The 16328-nt window shown below is 41.1% G+C and overlaps 1 protein-coding gene across 1 annotated transcript; it reads right to left on the bottom strand.

Annotated features, from left to right (window-relative positions):
* Nucleotides 1–328: 328 nt before the first annotated feature.
* Nucleotides 329–4732, bottom strand: LOC4351254 (xylan O-acetyltransferase 3-like). Its single transcript, XM_015765136.3, has 4 exons — nt 4233–4732; nt 3782–4153; nt 3518–3673; nt 329–996 (listed from the first exon to the last, which is right to left on the bottom strand). The coding sequence occupies exons 1-4, from the start codon at nt 4682–4684 to the stop codon at nt 609–611; spliced, it is 1368 nt and encodes a 455-aa protein (XP_015620622.1). The 5' UTR covers nt 4685–4732; the 3' UTR covers nt 329–608.
* Nucleotides 4733–16328: the final 11596 nt, after the last annotated feature.

Below are 16328 nucleotides of genomic sequence, written 5' to 3'. Positions count from 1 at the left end.
TAAGTTAGGAGTTAGCTGATTCCAAGACAAAGATTTATCGTCTCGTTGTAGGTGATTTCTTCGGTTAACTGAAATGGGTAATTTCTGAGACAAGATTTATCATGAACTTCAGAATACATAAAAGATTTCTCAAGGAGCTATATTTTTCTCAGGAGTAGGATCGACGTGAAATTAATTATTTCGATGAGTGAATAAATGGAAGTTAAGGTGGCGTATGCACACATACGGCCCAAACACAAAAGGAAGGCCATCTGGGCCAATCTCACACCGACTGCTCTTCTCAGACAAAAGCATCACGCCATCAACACATAATACTAACAAATTGATCTCAGATTAATCACTGTGCCCCCCTGTATATATGTATTGCCAGCTGATTTCACAGTCCAGAGTACCGAGTGTCTACAACAGTGCTGTTTGCTCAATTGGTTAGCTCAAAACTAATTTACAATTCAATTGAACGATTTTACATGCCACCAGTAAACAGCCCACTCCATCCTTTCTCTCTCTAGCTTGATTTTCTTCACCAAACTACCAAAAAAATTGAATAGTAATGATACATTTCCTATATAGTATACGATGGGGCAAAAAAAAATCATGCTCCCTGCTTGTCATTGTGGAGGGAGAGAGGGATGTGTGGATGGAGGGGAGGATTTGGAGAGGATCCTGGTGTAGAGTATCTGGTTCCAGACGTCTGGTACCCCAGGAAGGCACCAATGGATGCAGTCAGCGTACTTCTGTGGGTCAGCCTTCTGCTCCGGTGTCAACAGTTTACCCTGACGGATGGAATACAATGATGTGTGGGCATCCTTCCTGTAATCTGACATCCTTGTGATGTCGATCAACGACACTGGAACATTCTTCATGTTTTTAGCAACTTTTGCTACCAGGTCGTACATCCGCATGTCATGGTTGAGATCCAGTGGCTTGGTGTAGTTGAGGACTGGAAGTGTCTCCTTTACGCATTTGATCCCGTTCGGGTTCCCCCATTGTGCTGGGCTGTTTTTAAGATAGCATCACAAGAGGGGAAAAAATGCTTCAGCGATGTAAATAAATTAGAAATGCATGTACCATAATGTTAATTCAAGAGCAGATATCATTAGTTCAATACAACAACAAACAGTAGCAGGTCTTTTGCTGACACAAACACACGATTGATTTAAATTCTATCCTTAATTTCAACCGGTACATGAGTGCATCAGAATGTAAATGTCCCAACATGTCAAGAAAGCGACTTGATTTATAAGCAACTGTGCTCAAATCATTTGCAAATCAATATCTGTACAAATGATGTGGAATAAAATCAAAGCCTAAAGCACCAAATGATGTATGCTTTGTCTCATGGTTGAAAGGATTGGGGTCAAGATGTCAGATGAAGATGAAATATTACTATTATTTGACACCGACACTAACTTCACAAAGTATACTAGTAGTACACATAGTACTTTGCTTTGCACAGGTCATGACGCACAAGGCTCACAACCACCTCACACGATGCCTATATTTTAGTATATTCCACAGTTCCAGACTTCCAGTAGCACTAACTTCAACAGTAAGGTGGTTTTAAAATGTCTTAGCAATGGATCTGAACAGAGTGCGACTATGAAGCTCACTGCAGGGCTCGTCTATATTAAATTGGCAAAAGGTGATGACAGCATCAGTGTTGAACCAACGGCCACCTATACCGATCTTACTACTGCAAACATCAGATTTTGACATCAAAGAGCATACATGAGAGTTTCATGTTACTGTTTATATAGAATCTACTACCACAGCTTCTTTTTTCTGGCTGGTCTAGGTGACATCGACATAGACTAATCTTTCTATGTAAATTCTCCTAGCAAAAGCATCAGAGTTTTGTTGGAAGTAACACTCCCCCAAATTTTTTGCCATCTACCAACTACCAACCTAACTCAAAAGATTGCAAATTCAACTTTCCAAAAATGGCTACCCAATACATGTACTCCATCCGTTTCATATTATAGGTCATTTTGATTTTTTCTTAGTCAAACTTCTTTAAGTTTGACCAAATTGTAGAAAAATTTAGCAAAATTTACAACACCAAATTAGTTTTATTAAATGAAACATTAAATATATTTTGATAATATGTTTATTTTGTATTAAAGATGTTGCTACATTTTTCTATAAACTTGATTAAACTTAAAAAAGTTTGACTAGAAAAGAAGTCAAAGCAACTTATAATATGAAACAGAGGGAGTATCAAACAAAGACTTATTTAAGAAGCATATTAAGCCTATTTTTACACTGCATTTAGTTTTGCAGATCATTATTCTTAACAGTAGAAACTCTTCTTTCAGGCAAAGCCAATATCAATATTTTTTAATAGTGAGATTTGTGTATGTGGGTATGGTAGTTATCCACATCATTGCAGTTTCTCTGAGATTGGTGAACAGTTTCCTTGAGGTACAACATTTCGAACATTACGTCGTTTTATGTTTGCTGAAAATTGTCTTGTCAAAATGGGCCAGAATCACTAAAGCATGCAAAATCTTGTAGGCTATACTGTGCCTATCCCAAATGTTCCATTTGAAATTTAAATTGCTTGCCCACACCCACAAGCACAGAAGCATTTTTGTTTGAAGAAACCATGAAAACTCACTAAAAGAATCACCAAGGGTGCACTCCCAGTCTATATATATGTGTGTCTATATACAATATAAGAACCCAACAAATTTCTTGGTGGACCATCTGGTACAACAACAAAAGGAGGGTTGTTTTCACATGGGTGCGTGCATAGTGTGATGGAATGGTGTGGCACCTTGTGCTTCACAAGCAACAAACCAGAAAAGAACAAAGAGCCTTTGAGAATCACACAAAACAAGAAATAATACTAGTGGTTCCAAACTAAAGTACTTAAAATTGGTTCACTTGTTCTTAAATATTTGGAAATAATATATATAAAAGGTGAGGAATGAGGTGCGTTAATCCAGTAAGTTCATAGCACCACGCCTTCTGATTTCAGACATTGGTATGTTCCGAAGTAACTAGTTTGTGCATAGCACCATACTTTCTGTCATTCTGATGCATATACGGATACAGGAGTGATTATTCCAAGACCTACTAGTGAACTAGTGTGGAATTATTCCAAGACCAACTAGTGAACTATGGAATTTGAAAGACTCTAAAACCCCAGAAAGTCAGGCAAATTTGTTCCTAGTTTATCACGTGCAAACCTAACAAACGGGTCCAACTGACCTCATTTTCTGGTGGACAATGACATAGTGGCTGTGCTCTGCAGACTGGAACAAGAGGAAGCTTGCTTGTACAGAACGTAATTAGGAGTAACAAACCACTTTATCAGGGATAGGTAGGGTGTCCTATTGCAAACCGACAGTGGTCCACAACATTAAAGATTTCAAGGTTACCAAATTAAGTTTTCCTAGGCCCTGCCCTGGAGGAACTAATTGATGTTCGTAACGAACCGCCATTGCTTGAACTAGAGAGGAAGTAGAGAGGAGGTAAGAGATAGAGAAATCAGAAATGCAAGTTTTATGATCACCTGTTGTGAAGAGGAGAAATTGTCATGAAGAACACCGAAGTCCTGGCAGGATCAACATTCTGTTCCAGCCAGGTCGACCAAGTCTTGAACACACGGCCATAGGTCTCGATCCTTGGCACCTCGTCGTGATCTGACCAAGAAGTTGAATTTGGCCTCCTGCAAAAATAAAAAAAAAATGAAAGAAATTTTAAACACACTAGAAATCCCAGCTAAACTAAAAATTGGTTAAATGAAGTAGTAACATCAAAGTTGGTGGGTACAGACCTGACTTTGATGTCTTCGTTGTTCATCCACCAGATGTAGGTGTTGAAGATGAGGTAATCAACGTCCTTCCAGTTGTTGGCATGGCTCTCGATCCGCTCAGGGCTGATGATGCGCTGGTCGATGTGGTGGAAATTGGGGTTGTCGGAGTTGGACTCGACGAGGAATGGAGCCCAGTAGAACTCGAGGGTGGCGCGATACTCCTTGGCGTAGAAGATGTTGAAGGAACCGCGCTTGACGATCTTCTTCCTGCCCTTGGATAGGATGGGCTGCACCAGGCACACCAGCGACTCCCACTGGTTCCGATTCAGCGAGTCCCCCACGAACATCATCCTCTTCCCCCGCATCTTCTCCATGAACCGCCGCGCGTCGAACCTGCAATCGAATCAACTCAAATCGATCCATCTGGAAGAAATGAAATGGCAGATCTAGAACTAGAAGGAATGGGAAGTACGTGGGGAGCGAGCAGTTGTTGGGTTGCCAGCGCCAGTACTGCCATAGGTCGTCGGGGCGGCCATTGGCGAGGCAGGAGACCTGCTTGGTGAGGAAGGTGCATTCCTTCTCCCTGTAGGCCGGGAGGGAGGTGTTGTCGAATACCCATCGGCCGCGGGAGAGGTCGCAGGTGGGCGGGGGGAGGAGGAGAGGGGGAAGGGCGGAGACGTTGTAGAAATCGGCGTCGGGGTAGAGGTAGTCGTCGATGGAGAGCTCGGCGAGGGTGCGGACGTCCTCGCCGTACATGAAGAGGGCGAGGAGGAAGAAGGCGGCGACGAGGGTGGTGACCGGGGAGCGGCGCAGCGCGGAGAGGAGGGAGCGGGAGGAGGAGGCGGGGGGCGGAGTGGAGGGCGGTGGTGGAGGAGGTGAGGTGGTGGTGGTGGAAGGGGGCGACTGCTGCTGTGGCTTGGACATGGCGACGGCGGCCGGACTCGCCCCCTTCCTTTCCTGAGGCTCACCCGCGTGGTGTGCTCCTATAACCCTTGATTTGAAGGGAAGTTTGGTGTCCGTCGGCGTCGGCTCTGTCAGTGTCCGCGTCCGATCGGGTTTGGTAGCGTAGGAACTGTTGACTTGGAGAAGAAAGGAGGAGAGGGAGAGACAACCACCCATTTCCACATCTTCAACTATGTTTTACACACCTCTTCATCATCATATTCATAAGTGTTATCGTGATCAAGAAAAAAAACATCATTCTTTCTTAAATTAAACCTTATCGATCAAAATATTATGTTAGACATGCACGTGAGGATGCAATAATACAATTTACTCATGCACAAATAAACAAACGGATATGTAACTATAGCATTTACTCCTACACACATAAACGGATAGAAACGCAACACATTTACTCTTACACATGTAAATGGATAGACACCAGTTAGATGACAATCAATTTGGGAATACCTCAGCAATTTTAGAGAGTGATCAAAATGGGATGGAGGGATTACTGTATAATTAATTAATTATTAGTTAAAATAAACTTAAAAATAAATCAATATATTTATTAAAAAAACTTTCATATGCATTTTCTTTCAAAAAACAAACTATTTAATGAGTTGGGAAGTGTGGACATGAAAAACAAGCAAGTGAAAGTTAGGAAGAGGTGGTAAAGAACAACTATTTGAAACAATGATTAAAAAGGGAATGTATAAGGAAAAAAATATAACTATGGGATGAATTCAAGTGCAAACACTGAAGATTGTAAAATATTGAAGAAAATACATGGATTGATTGGACCACAAGATGACAATTATAGAGATAATGTGGTTGTTCATTCTGTAGTTTTCCAAAAGGTCTCCCTGACTCTCTTATAGAGTTCAACAGAAAATGGCAACCGCCACACTCATTTGTTCTGTATTTGTTTCCTTGTCAGTCATATTTCGCTATCATCACAGTCGATAACTAACGTTGAACCAACACGGAAAATACTAAGAGCAACTAAGCTATAAGTCAGTCATTCATATAGATCATGCCATCGCCATAGCCACCAAACCCAACCTACGGGGATGCTGGCACGAGACGCGACACCAATAGGATACTTCCAATGCAATATCCTTGAGAAGGTTGCAACATCTAGAATGCCATTGGTGCAATTCCTGGCATCCAGAACAAAGAATTTCATCCGAAGAGTTCACTACCAAGCACTAATGAGGAAGAGGCCGAGAGGGTGTCAGAACATCACCTCCAAGAAGATGTGTGACTCTCACATGTGTCACTATGTCGGTGCTCGAGCCACCTCGCCACTGCTCCAGATCTAAATCGTGCATGCCGCTGTTAACAGTGAAATTTGGTAAGCCCGGAATAGTTATTGGCTTAGAGTCAGCATTGGCTTTGAAGTCCTGAGATTAGCCGATGAGAATTGTCAAGTCGTCAGTTGTCGGATTCTTGCTATATTCAGTTAAGGAAATTGATATACTAAAGAAAGCTTATCCAGAAGAGACCGAGTTCAAAGAGAATGCGGCATGGCAAGTTATCTATTAATTAGGAATAGTTCGTTAGTTTCCTTTTATCTTTAGGAAAGTGTGTTTAGTGTCCTATAAAGACTTTATCTTGCCTTTTATCTTTAGGAAAGTTTATTTCTTGTCGGACAAGAACTTGTATCAACCCATGGGTACAAATATGTACACCCGGGGTCTATGTAATCTATCTTCACGATTAATACAATTCGGCGCATCGCCACCTTTTATCTTTTCTACTTTATTTTATCGTCCGGCGGGACTTGGCACCTGACGCTAGGGATGAAAACGGAGCGGATAGTTTCCGTCCGCTCCGGATAAAAACGAATACGGATACCTTTCGGATCGGATAGTTCGGATACGGATACGAATACGGTATTTTCTCTCGATACGAATACGAATATGGTATCAGGGTTTCCGTCGGATACGAATAATAATTCGGATATCCGCAGAAGCCACAAGACATACCCCATTTCTTTATAACTCTATGACCTTCAATATACCTTTTTAGATTTTAATAGTAGTTCATCTCTTAACACTAGTCCACATTATTAATATTATTTAAAATTTTAAAAATATTTATAAATTATACTACATTTTATATAAAATGAGCTAATTATATATGTTGATATTTGTTTCTATTAGAAGTTGAATTGGTTTTCGTGTTCCAAGAAAAATTTGTTTCCGTATTCGTGTCCGATCATATTCGATTCTTATTCGTATTCGAGATAGTCCGTATTTGTTTCCGTATTCGAGCTATCCGTATTTGTTTCCGTATCCGGCAAAAAATATGAAAACGAATATGGTATGAGCATTATCCGTCCGTATCCGCTCCGTTTTCATCCCTACCTGACGCGGGGCTGCATCGATGTTCGATCTCTGGCGAAGGGGTAAGTCCAATGTTCCGTCGGCCCAGGCAATTGTATCGTCTACGTCGGCGTCGTTCAAGGCTGCATCAGTACATTCGACCTCTTGGATTGCTCTGGTTTGGATGATATATTTGCCTACCTATTTATCATATGTCTCTGTTAATCTAGTCTTAGCATATCAATTTAGCTCTATCGGTTGCTTCTCGCTTTAGGGTTTCTACCGGTATCGGCTAAATCGCGTTGTTAGATTAGATTAGCTTAGGCATCTACCACCCTGAAAATCAGTCATCGGCTTGATTGTCTAGATATTGTGTTTCTTTTCATACTTAGTGCTGCATCAGTTAAGTTTGATCTACTAAGTCGTGCTTAGAACCATAATCTCTAGCCTGCTTTTTGACTGCCAATAAGGGTTCATCGGGGTTTCAGCCAGTAAATTATCTGGACGTTGCATCGGCTCATAAGGATTGCATATACATATAAGTTGAATTTAGCCGATGACAACAAAGGTTTCACTGTTTAATCTAATCTTGTGCATTTCATGACATCGGACCTCCAGCCGATGTGTGCTTTAACTTTCGGATCGATACTTATTTATCATATCATTATTTGCCGATTGGTTTATACTGGATTATATTGTTATTTTATTACATCATCATCAGCCGATTGCCTTTATATTATTATCTACATTGGACATATAGCCGATTGCTTAAACGCTATCGCTATCGGCTGGTATCGGCATCGGCTATTATCACTATCGGCTGGAACTACTCCATCGGTTTGTTAGCCGATCGGCTGTTTGATCTACTATTTGCATATCTTGTCAGTTGCAGGATCAAACTGACTGGCACGCCCTCATCTCAACAACTTTTGGACCTGCACAGGAGCTAAGCAGATCTCCTAGGCCGGTGTGTTCGATTTTTTTCATCAACAGCCGCCGATCTAGATCCAAAGAGAGGAGATGCCACCAATCCAGATTCAGATCCAAAGGGAGGAGATGTTGTCAGTCCGCTGATGCCTTCCTCATCCTCTCGCCTCGCCTACTCGTCGTCGCTCTCCAGCCTTGTTGTGCCAACCCGATCGTTTCTTGCCCCGTCAGGAGTGGGATTATGTGGAGAGGTAACGCCGCAGCCACCGTTGGCACCGATTGAAAACTAGTTCCCCGCTATTGTCTTCCTCGAGAACCGTTGGATTACTAGTTTTGTGGACTATCTCAGTATAGTAGGTATGGTAGAGTCACGTACAAATAAATAGATTTTAGAAACTCATAGAGCCTTTGTAAAATAGGATTTTTAAAGCATTCTTTAAGTAATCGAACTGAATTCGGTAAAAAACAAAATTCTGCATTTTTCAAATAAAAAGCTCTAAACGATGTGGGTCTCCATAACAGATACATAGAGTCGACGAGCCCACGATAGTTTTTATGTGAAGTTATGAAGGGACCATTTATATAACATTCCAGTGTAAATTGAAAAGAAGATATATTACTACCTCCGTTTCAAAATATAACAAGTTTTAGCTGTGAATCTGAACACACAGTTATCTAGATTCATAGCTAAAAATGCTTATATTTTGGAGGGGGAGTAGCTTATACTATATGGTTAAAGAATGAAGTTATCAAGAGTTCCATCAACCATGGCAGTGCGCGACACTTTCTGTTTCTGTTTGCAACCACATCCACCACCTGTGTCTCTGTGGAGCCCTCCCTAGCTTCCATTTCTTCCTTCGTACTACTTCCTACCAATAATAATAATATTAAATTCTTCGCTAACATAGTAGCATCATGCATGATGTAGATACGCATGTTTGGTGATTAACTACCGTTTCAGCTGGTAGTTGCTGCCTTCTTCTTAAAATGGATTTCATATAAACATGGGCTTAGCTAGCTAGCTAGCGAATGCGATGGGATCATTGGACCCTGGCCAGATCGATCGAACTCATGCAAGTTTGTTATCCAGATAACCATTCCAGTGTATGAGATTTTCGTGTATTTTGTATCTTGGTCGATGTGATCGAGCTCTTTTATTGCCATGAGCCCATGATGCAGTGCTAGCTGTATATACTTCCTCCGTTTCATAATGTAAGTCATTCTAAATAGATATATATATCTAGATTCATTAGTATCAATATGAATATAGGAAATACTAGAATGACTTATATTGTGAAACGGATGGAGTATATAGTAAGTCTCAGTTCTCCAAAATAGCCTTTTAACCCTTTATACGATCGAGTATTATTGTCAACGAAGTACTACTACATATATTTAGCAAATCAAACCATCTGAACCTCCTGCTCCCTGGATTCTTTTTTACTCGTGGTCTAAGACTTTGACATAGTTTTCAATGTACGTATTTTATTATATATTCATAAAAAAAACCACACAATGCAAGAGTGTTCTAGCTTCATGACTACCACCAATGCCATTACCACATATTAAAGCATGAGAATATGAGATGTCGATGTCCATCTGAGGCTCAAGCTTAAACTAATCAACATTATTCCACTCTGCTAATTAAGAGAAGATGGCAGTTAGCAAAGCTTTTTTGTGGATGACATCTCGCTGTCCCGTTTTCTCGCAGAATGCAGCTTCTGCTTTATTATTTCATCTTTTCTTCGTACTACACTACTCCTACCGGCTGGAGCGGACAACTAAATCATCGATTCCTTTTTCTTTCAGGATGCAACCCCGATTCATGTACTTTTTACTTGCAAGCTTAATTACTTGATGATTGGATTTTTTAGGCAATTGATTGGATTATTCATTGTCACTACTAGAAAAATCGTTTTTCCAGATGGCCCAAAACAATTTTTGCAGGCGGGGGAAGGACTGCCGGTATACTATCGCTCGCCTGCGAAAATCATCTCAGCAAATGAAAAAAATCCACCACCCCTACCCACGGGCGCCGCCGCCGGCCTCCCCCTCCGGCTGACGGCTCTCCTCTGTCCGCCACCCCACATAGGAGAGGGAGGAGCCAAGCCGCCGCCTCTCCTCCTCCATTCGCAGCCTCCACAGACGTCGTCGTCATCGTTGTCGCGGCAGTCGTAGACTCGGCGCCGTCGTCGTCGCCTCGACTCGGTTGTTGTTGCGTCGGCGCGTTCGTCGTTGTCGTCACGTCGGCGAGGAGGGGAGCCGGCGGCGGAAGGGGTGAGGATGCGAGCCGTCGTCGTCGTGCGTCGTGTCCGGTGGCAGGGGCGGCGAGAAGGCGAGCCGGCGGCATCGCGCGTTGCGGCCGGTGGCAGAGGCAGCGAGGAGGGAAGCCGGCGGCGAAGGTGGCGAGGAGGCGAGCCGTCGTAGTCGCGTGTTGTGGCCGGTGGAGGAGGTGACGAGGAGGGTAGCCGGCGAGCTGTTTGTCGTCGCTCGTCATGCCCGGCGACGGAGGGGGCGAGGAGGGGAAGCGGCGAGGAGGCGAGCCGGTGGAGCCGCCGCCCACACCATTCCTCCTCGGAGCCGCCACCAACACTGCCACTCGTCGGAGTCACTCCCAACACCGTCGTTGCCCTGCGCGCACGTGAGAGATAGAGAGTGTGTGTGTGGAGAGGGGAAATGAGTGGTGGGGAGAGGTTGAGTCGAAGATAAGGTTGACTTTGAGTTGAAGATAAGGACGACTCGGTGACTTAGATATTTTTTTTGGTGGAGGCATGATTTTTGCAAGCGGACCACATAAGGTTTCACCTGCGAAAATCAATTTTTTCAGACGGTCTACTTAAGAGGTCCACTTGCAAAAATAAAGGTATTTTCACAGGCGGACCTCTTAAGTGGTTCGTCTGAAAAAATTGATTTTTGCAGGCGGATGAAAAAAATTTACCCCGGTTTACATTTTTGTAGGCGGACATTTGGCTTCGAGGGTTATACCTGCCTAGAAAAATAAAAGGCAAATGTCGCTAAAAAATGTTTTTTTAGTAGTGAGTGCATATGATTGATTAGCCAATAATTTTTCAACAAGGTAAAGATGCAAATCATTCCTTAAATCTGATAAGCCAAAACAAAACAGACAAACAATAGATAGATAGATATTCAAGTCGGAGAGAATGAGAGAAATAGTTTTGGATGGAGACATATGCTGACCATTATGCATTCAGGAGCGGGAAAAAAACCAATTTAATTATATAGGTTAGATTTAATTTGTATTCTTCAACCATAATATTGGGTATAACGATTCCTCCAATTACCAAAACCGCTCTAAACGACTCCCTCGACAATATAGACAATGTTTTTCACACTTACATGTCACCTACGTGTTGTATGACCTGGTCTTGTGACGTATACATGGCATTACAATGATAATAAAAACAAAATAAAAATAAGACCAGAGATTAGTGGCCACTTCTCCCTCTTTCTCCCCTCTCTCTCCCCAATCGAGCTCCCATCGAGTGGGTCAGTGGGATAGAGAAGTAGGCGATCACGATGAGCAGGTCTCTTACCTTGTGTCACATGAAGATGTTGTCCATGCTCTAGAATCTGCCATTGCCATCGCAGTGGCAATGATGGTACTCCACTTCGTCGGCGGCACAAAAGGGCAAGCGGCAGAGGCAGGAGGCGGCACATTATGGGAGGTTTTGTAATATGGGAAAGTATTTTCATCCCTCGAAAGGATACCACTCGTTTCCCGCATGTTATCTAAACAGTCATACAAAATGAAAGAAATTGATAGGATAGATTAATATGCAACATATCGATGTAAACATGCAAATTCAAATTCAACTTCTACAAATAACAAATATAACTGCGAATTTTCAGTTTACTTTGTTTTTTTTTTGCATCTTGTAGAAGTCAAATTTGGCATTGTCTGTTTGTGAAGTGATATATTTCATATTAATCTATATTGTTAAAGTTTTTCAATCTTTTATTAAGTGGCATGGAAAAAATGAGGTGATGTTCCCTCGAGGGATGAAATTAAATCCATTTCCTAATCTAGGCACGTGAATCTTGGAGCATGACGGCTCAAGAGCAAGATCGCCGTCGCTTTGGTTGGTTCAAAACTATATGTAATTAGAAAATATCCTTCATGTTCTAGTCTACGTATTGGTTGGGGCCTTTTCTCCTTTTAAAAATTCTCCAAAAAGATTAAAACTTGAGAGCATAATTGCATCCAGGGATCGGTTGATCAAACTGGGCAGCCATTCTGAATCAACGCAAAGTGAATACATTATCAATTATTAATCAATCATGTATTGTACCGGTTGGATCCCAAAGAGGACAGAGATGGAGCAAACCCAACTAGTTCTGAAGCTGCAAAAATGGAATCAATCAGGGTTTAGGGAAGGGCGCCATGTAGTAGAGACGAACGAATGAATCAGCTAAGCGAAGAACGAAAAGAAAAGCAGAGAAGGTACCAATCAGTAGATGGACAAGAGAAGGGAGAGGAGGCGACGACGAAGCAGCAACATGAGCATAAGCTCGGCGACTGGATAGCTCACAGTTGGCCCTATCATGGCAGTGTAGCTTGGTCTGCAACTCAACTCGTCATCGCTGTGTGCGCACACTCTCGTTCTGCGCTGCTAGGTTGACCGCCTGTCAAACCCCTCCTCTGGCTTCCTCCTACATCGCCGGTGGCGGCGGCGTCTACTGCTGCTGCCAAGAACACGAAGGCCACTTTTTTTTCTTCCATTTTTCTCCCTTGCCACTTATATGTGGTCCCAAGTTTTTTTTTAATATCTTTGATGATTAGGCTGTCACATGAACATCACGTCAGTAAAAACCACCGTTAATACAACCATTTAAACGGTTTTAATAGTTGGAGAAATCGTGATGGCAGGTATTGTGGTTGAGAAATATGACGTATCAAATCCACAACTATACTTAAAGGAGCAAAGTGAACCTTTTCCTTGAGGAGCCATATATATCCCTGGGGCCTTTCTCGTTGAGAATTGAGAAGGCCTCATCAACTTGGGCCTACATTGAGGTCCATATCCATGTGTACAGGCTGAAAATTCTTAGCTCTTTGTGTGTGTGGGCTATTATTCCTTGACACTTGTATTCACTGTTGGATCTAATGGGCCTTATGTTTCCCACATATTTCTACACGTCATGGCCCTTCCACTAATTCTTCTTCGGATTTTTTTCATTTTTAATTTTTAATATTTACAGAAATGTTATACCAGTGAAAATATTTACAGAAGTAGACCAGGGTGGCAGGGTGACATGAGGGACGAACAGGATGAAAAAAAACTAGAAAAATACATTTTTAGCAGGGCGAAAATTGCATTTGCCCCCTTGCAGCCCTTGCAGAGGGCGGCAAGGGACCTCAGTACAAAATGCGCACACCTTGCCGCTCTCCAGTTGGGCGGCAGGGGCTACTTCTGTAAATATTTTGGATGGTATAATATTGCTGTAAATATTAAAAAATAAAAATTTAAAAATGACAAAAATTCTTCCTCTTCTTCTTGGCTCAATCATTCAGACAAGTTTTAGAGTATACAGGTTCCACTAATTCTTCCAGGAGCAAAGTTTTCCATTGGCAAAATTGGTTGTGAATACTCTAGCGGCAGTTATGTGGTAAAAGTTGTCTGACAAATTTGCTAAATATGAGGCGCAATGTGCTCTTTCTTTGAAATTAGATGGTTTGACTCTACATGCTGTATATGTAAACTTTGCACCTTTGATCAATAATCTAAAACATAAAATAGTTGGACTAATGTGGCTTCATGACAAAAAAAAAAGACAGAGACAATTTATGCCGATCAATCATCCAAAGACAAAATAGCTAGTCTGGGTGATGCTTCTTCTTCATGAAAAAAAATTAGACTTAAATACACAGTTAAGTTAGTGGACACCATAAAATCAACACGTGCTATATGTTGCATCCAGTGATTTTCCTCTCTTCTCGTCGCTCACACGCAAAAGGTATATATGTGAAGTTTTAGCCATCACGTAGGCAGGCTCAAGTGTGATTCTCGGTTAGTTATGTATATATGCATCAAGTTGACTTATTAGGTGTACACAGTACACATGTACTACTCCGTCAAAAGAATCCAACCCTAAGAATAAATCTGGACACACAGGTTCATGGCTAAAGTTTATTTTTTTTAAACGGATGGTGTATATATATGTACATTGCCCAGAATTGTAGGCCGGCCTAATTCTAGAAAGCAGTAGCATTGTATAACTTGTTTTTGTTGTTTATGACATTAATTAATTGTTAGGCTATACACACATGATGATTAACGTACCTACCTAGCTTATTAGACCGAGGAGAAAAAGACATCGTCAATGTAATCATCATAATAATTAAATACAAAGACAATAAAGTCAAGTGTACTGGTTCGTACCGTACCCATTGGAACTCCAAATTAGACATATATATACACGTTTGATTGTCCAAACGTGGGCCAAACAATTTAATTTTAATTGTTTAATAATTTATGAGATGATCGTACTGCACTAGTGCAAATCGATCGTGCGTATATATATATATGCACGTACGTGCGTGTCCATGCAGTGCAAAGTCGTCGATCGTACGTTTTTTGGACGATTGATAGATACATGAAGGACCAATTAACTCAATTATATAAAAGCCTAGCTATGTGTGGCACCGATTAACACGTACGTACGACATTCACATATATACTTGTAGCTAGCTAGCTGTCGATCGATCAATCGATTGTGTACGTGGCCATTCATCTAACACGTTTTCACATGAGTTCTATTTATCAATACATTGCCGATATTTTTAAGTTAATTTATTATGACCACCGTCCGGTCGAGAAATACTGTCAGCCTTATCTTTTTGCTTGTGCTTATATTTATCATCTAAAATTTAAACTTTCAATCTAAAATTTGGAGTTGATTTTGGGATTTATTTTTCAAATTTAAGCTTAAACATTTGTCGTTATAGCACTTCAAGGGGTTATCTATTTGCCTGTGTCGTTTTTAAATGTCGAGATTGATTCAAATTTGTTAACACCTATAAACATTACCCACCTTTGTTCTCTCATGCTCTTGTGATCCATTCCTCCCCGCCTCCCCATGTCCCAATGCGTCTCAACCTGTTATCTACGCACCACTGCCCTTTGTCTTATCGGCATTGGCACGTTGGCATCGGCCAATGCACACCCAACTGTTTCCTCTTCATCATATCGCCTCCCTCTCTCCTCTTCCACCACGGTCACCACTACCCACTTCGTTAACTCTGGTGAGTTCCCCTACTCTGTCTCTCCTTCTCATCTCTGGAGGCTCATGCATGTTGACAGATCCGTAACCACCACTCTTGCCTCCTAACTACTCCAACTAGTGATCAACTCTGCCTCCAACATCGGCCAACCACCCCCTTGCTCCACAACGTTAGGGATGAAGCAATGGGCATTCCCTGTATTATTACATATGTATATACTTGACGAGGTTTAATACTATATTTTTTAGAGTAAATTTCACAATACTACAAATACTTTGAACAAATTATCACAAAACTACAGATTTAACATCAAATTTATCACAAAACTACAAATTTATGACTAAGTATTGCAAAACTATAGAGTTAGTAGCATAGTTATCACAAAACTACAGATTTTGGGATTTAAATCCTTAGCACTATTGTTATATTTGAGTTTTAAACGCCTAAGGTTTGAGATTATTTTGGATCTAAACTTGTAATTTTGTGATAACTCTATTAATAAATCTATAGTTTTGCGATATTTAATCATAAATCTATAGTTTTGTGATAAATTTGATGTTAAATCTGTAGTTTTATGACACATCATTTTAAATTTAGTTTTGTAATAATTTGGTCAATGTATATATAGTTTTGTGAAATTTACTCTATTTTTTATCTTTCATTTTTTGAACAAATCCACTCCTCCTACACTCTCGGCTCGTAACCTTAGTTCTCCTAACCCAAGCCCACCAAACCCTAGTCACATGACACCTACAATTGTTGAGTGAATACATAACCAATAAATCATGCATCCACCACTAGCAGCATCATCGCCACCTCGCCACCCTATCGCACAACCACCCATTCCCTGGCTTCCACTTGCCCATAAAGGTATCCCTCTAAAACCGTCTCCTTCATCCAATATTCCACAGTATTAAGGGTTCAAATATGCAATTTTAACATGGGTGAATATCCAGTGAAAATAATTGAATAAGTGAAAACCGTTAAAAACTGGACCTAAAAGTTTTCTAAATTTATAAAAGAAAACTATAAGAGGTAGGTATTAGCATGAACTACATTACCACTAAATCTTAAACTCAACTTAACTTGGAAGGAAAAAAAAATCAGGTGACTAGTGTAATGTTAC

The sequence above is a fragment of the Oryza sativa genome, chromosome 12 (assembly GCF_034140825.1).
Source record: "Oryza sativa Japonica Group chromosome 12, ASM3414082v1".
Lineage (NCBI taxonomy): Eukaryota > Viridiplantae > Streptophyta > Magnoliopsida > Poales > Poaceae > Oryza > Oryza sativa.
The sequence above is the reverse complement of the archived record's forward strand: the minus strand, read 5'-3'. Positions and strand labels throughout refer to the sequence as shown.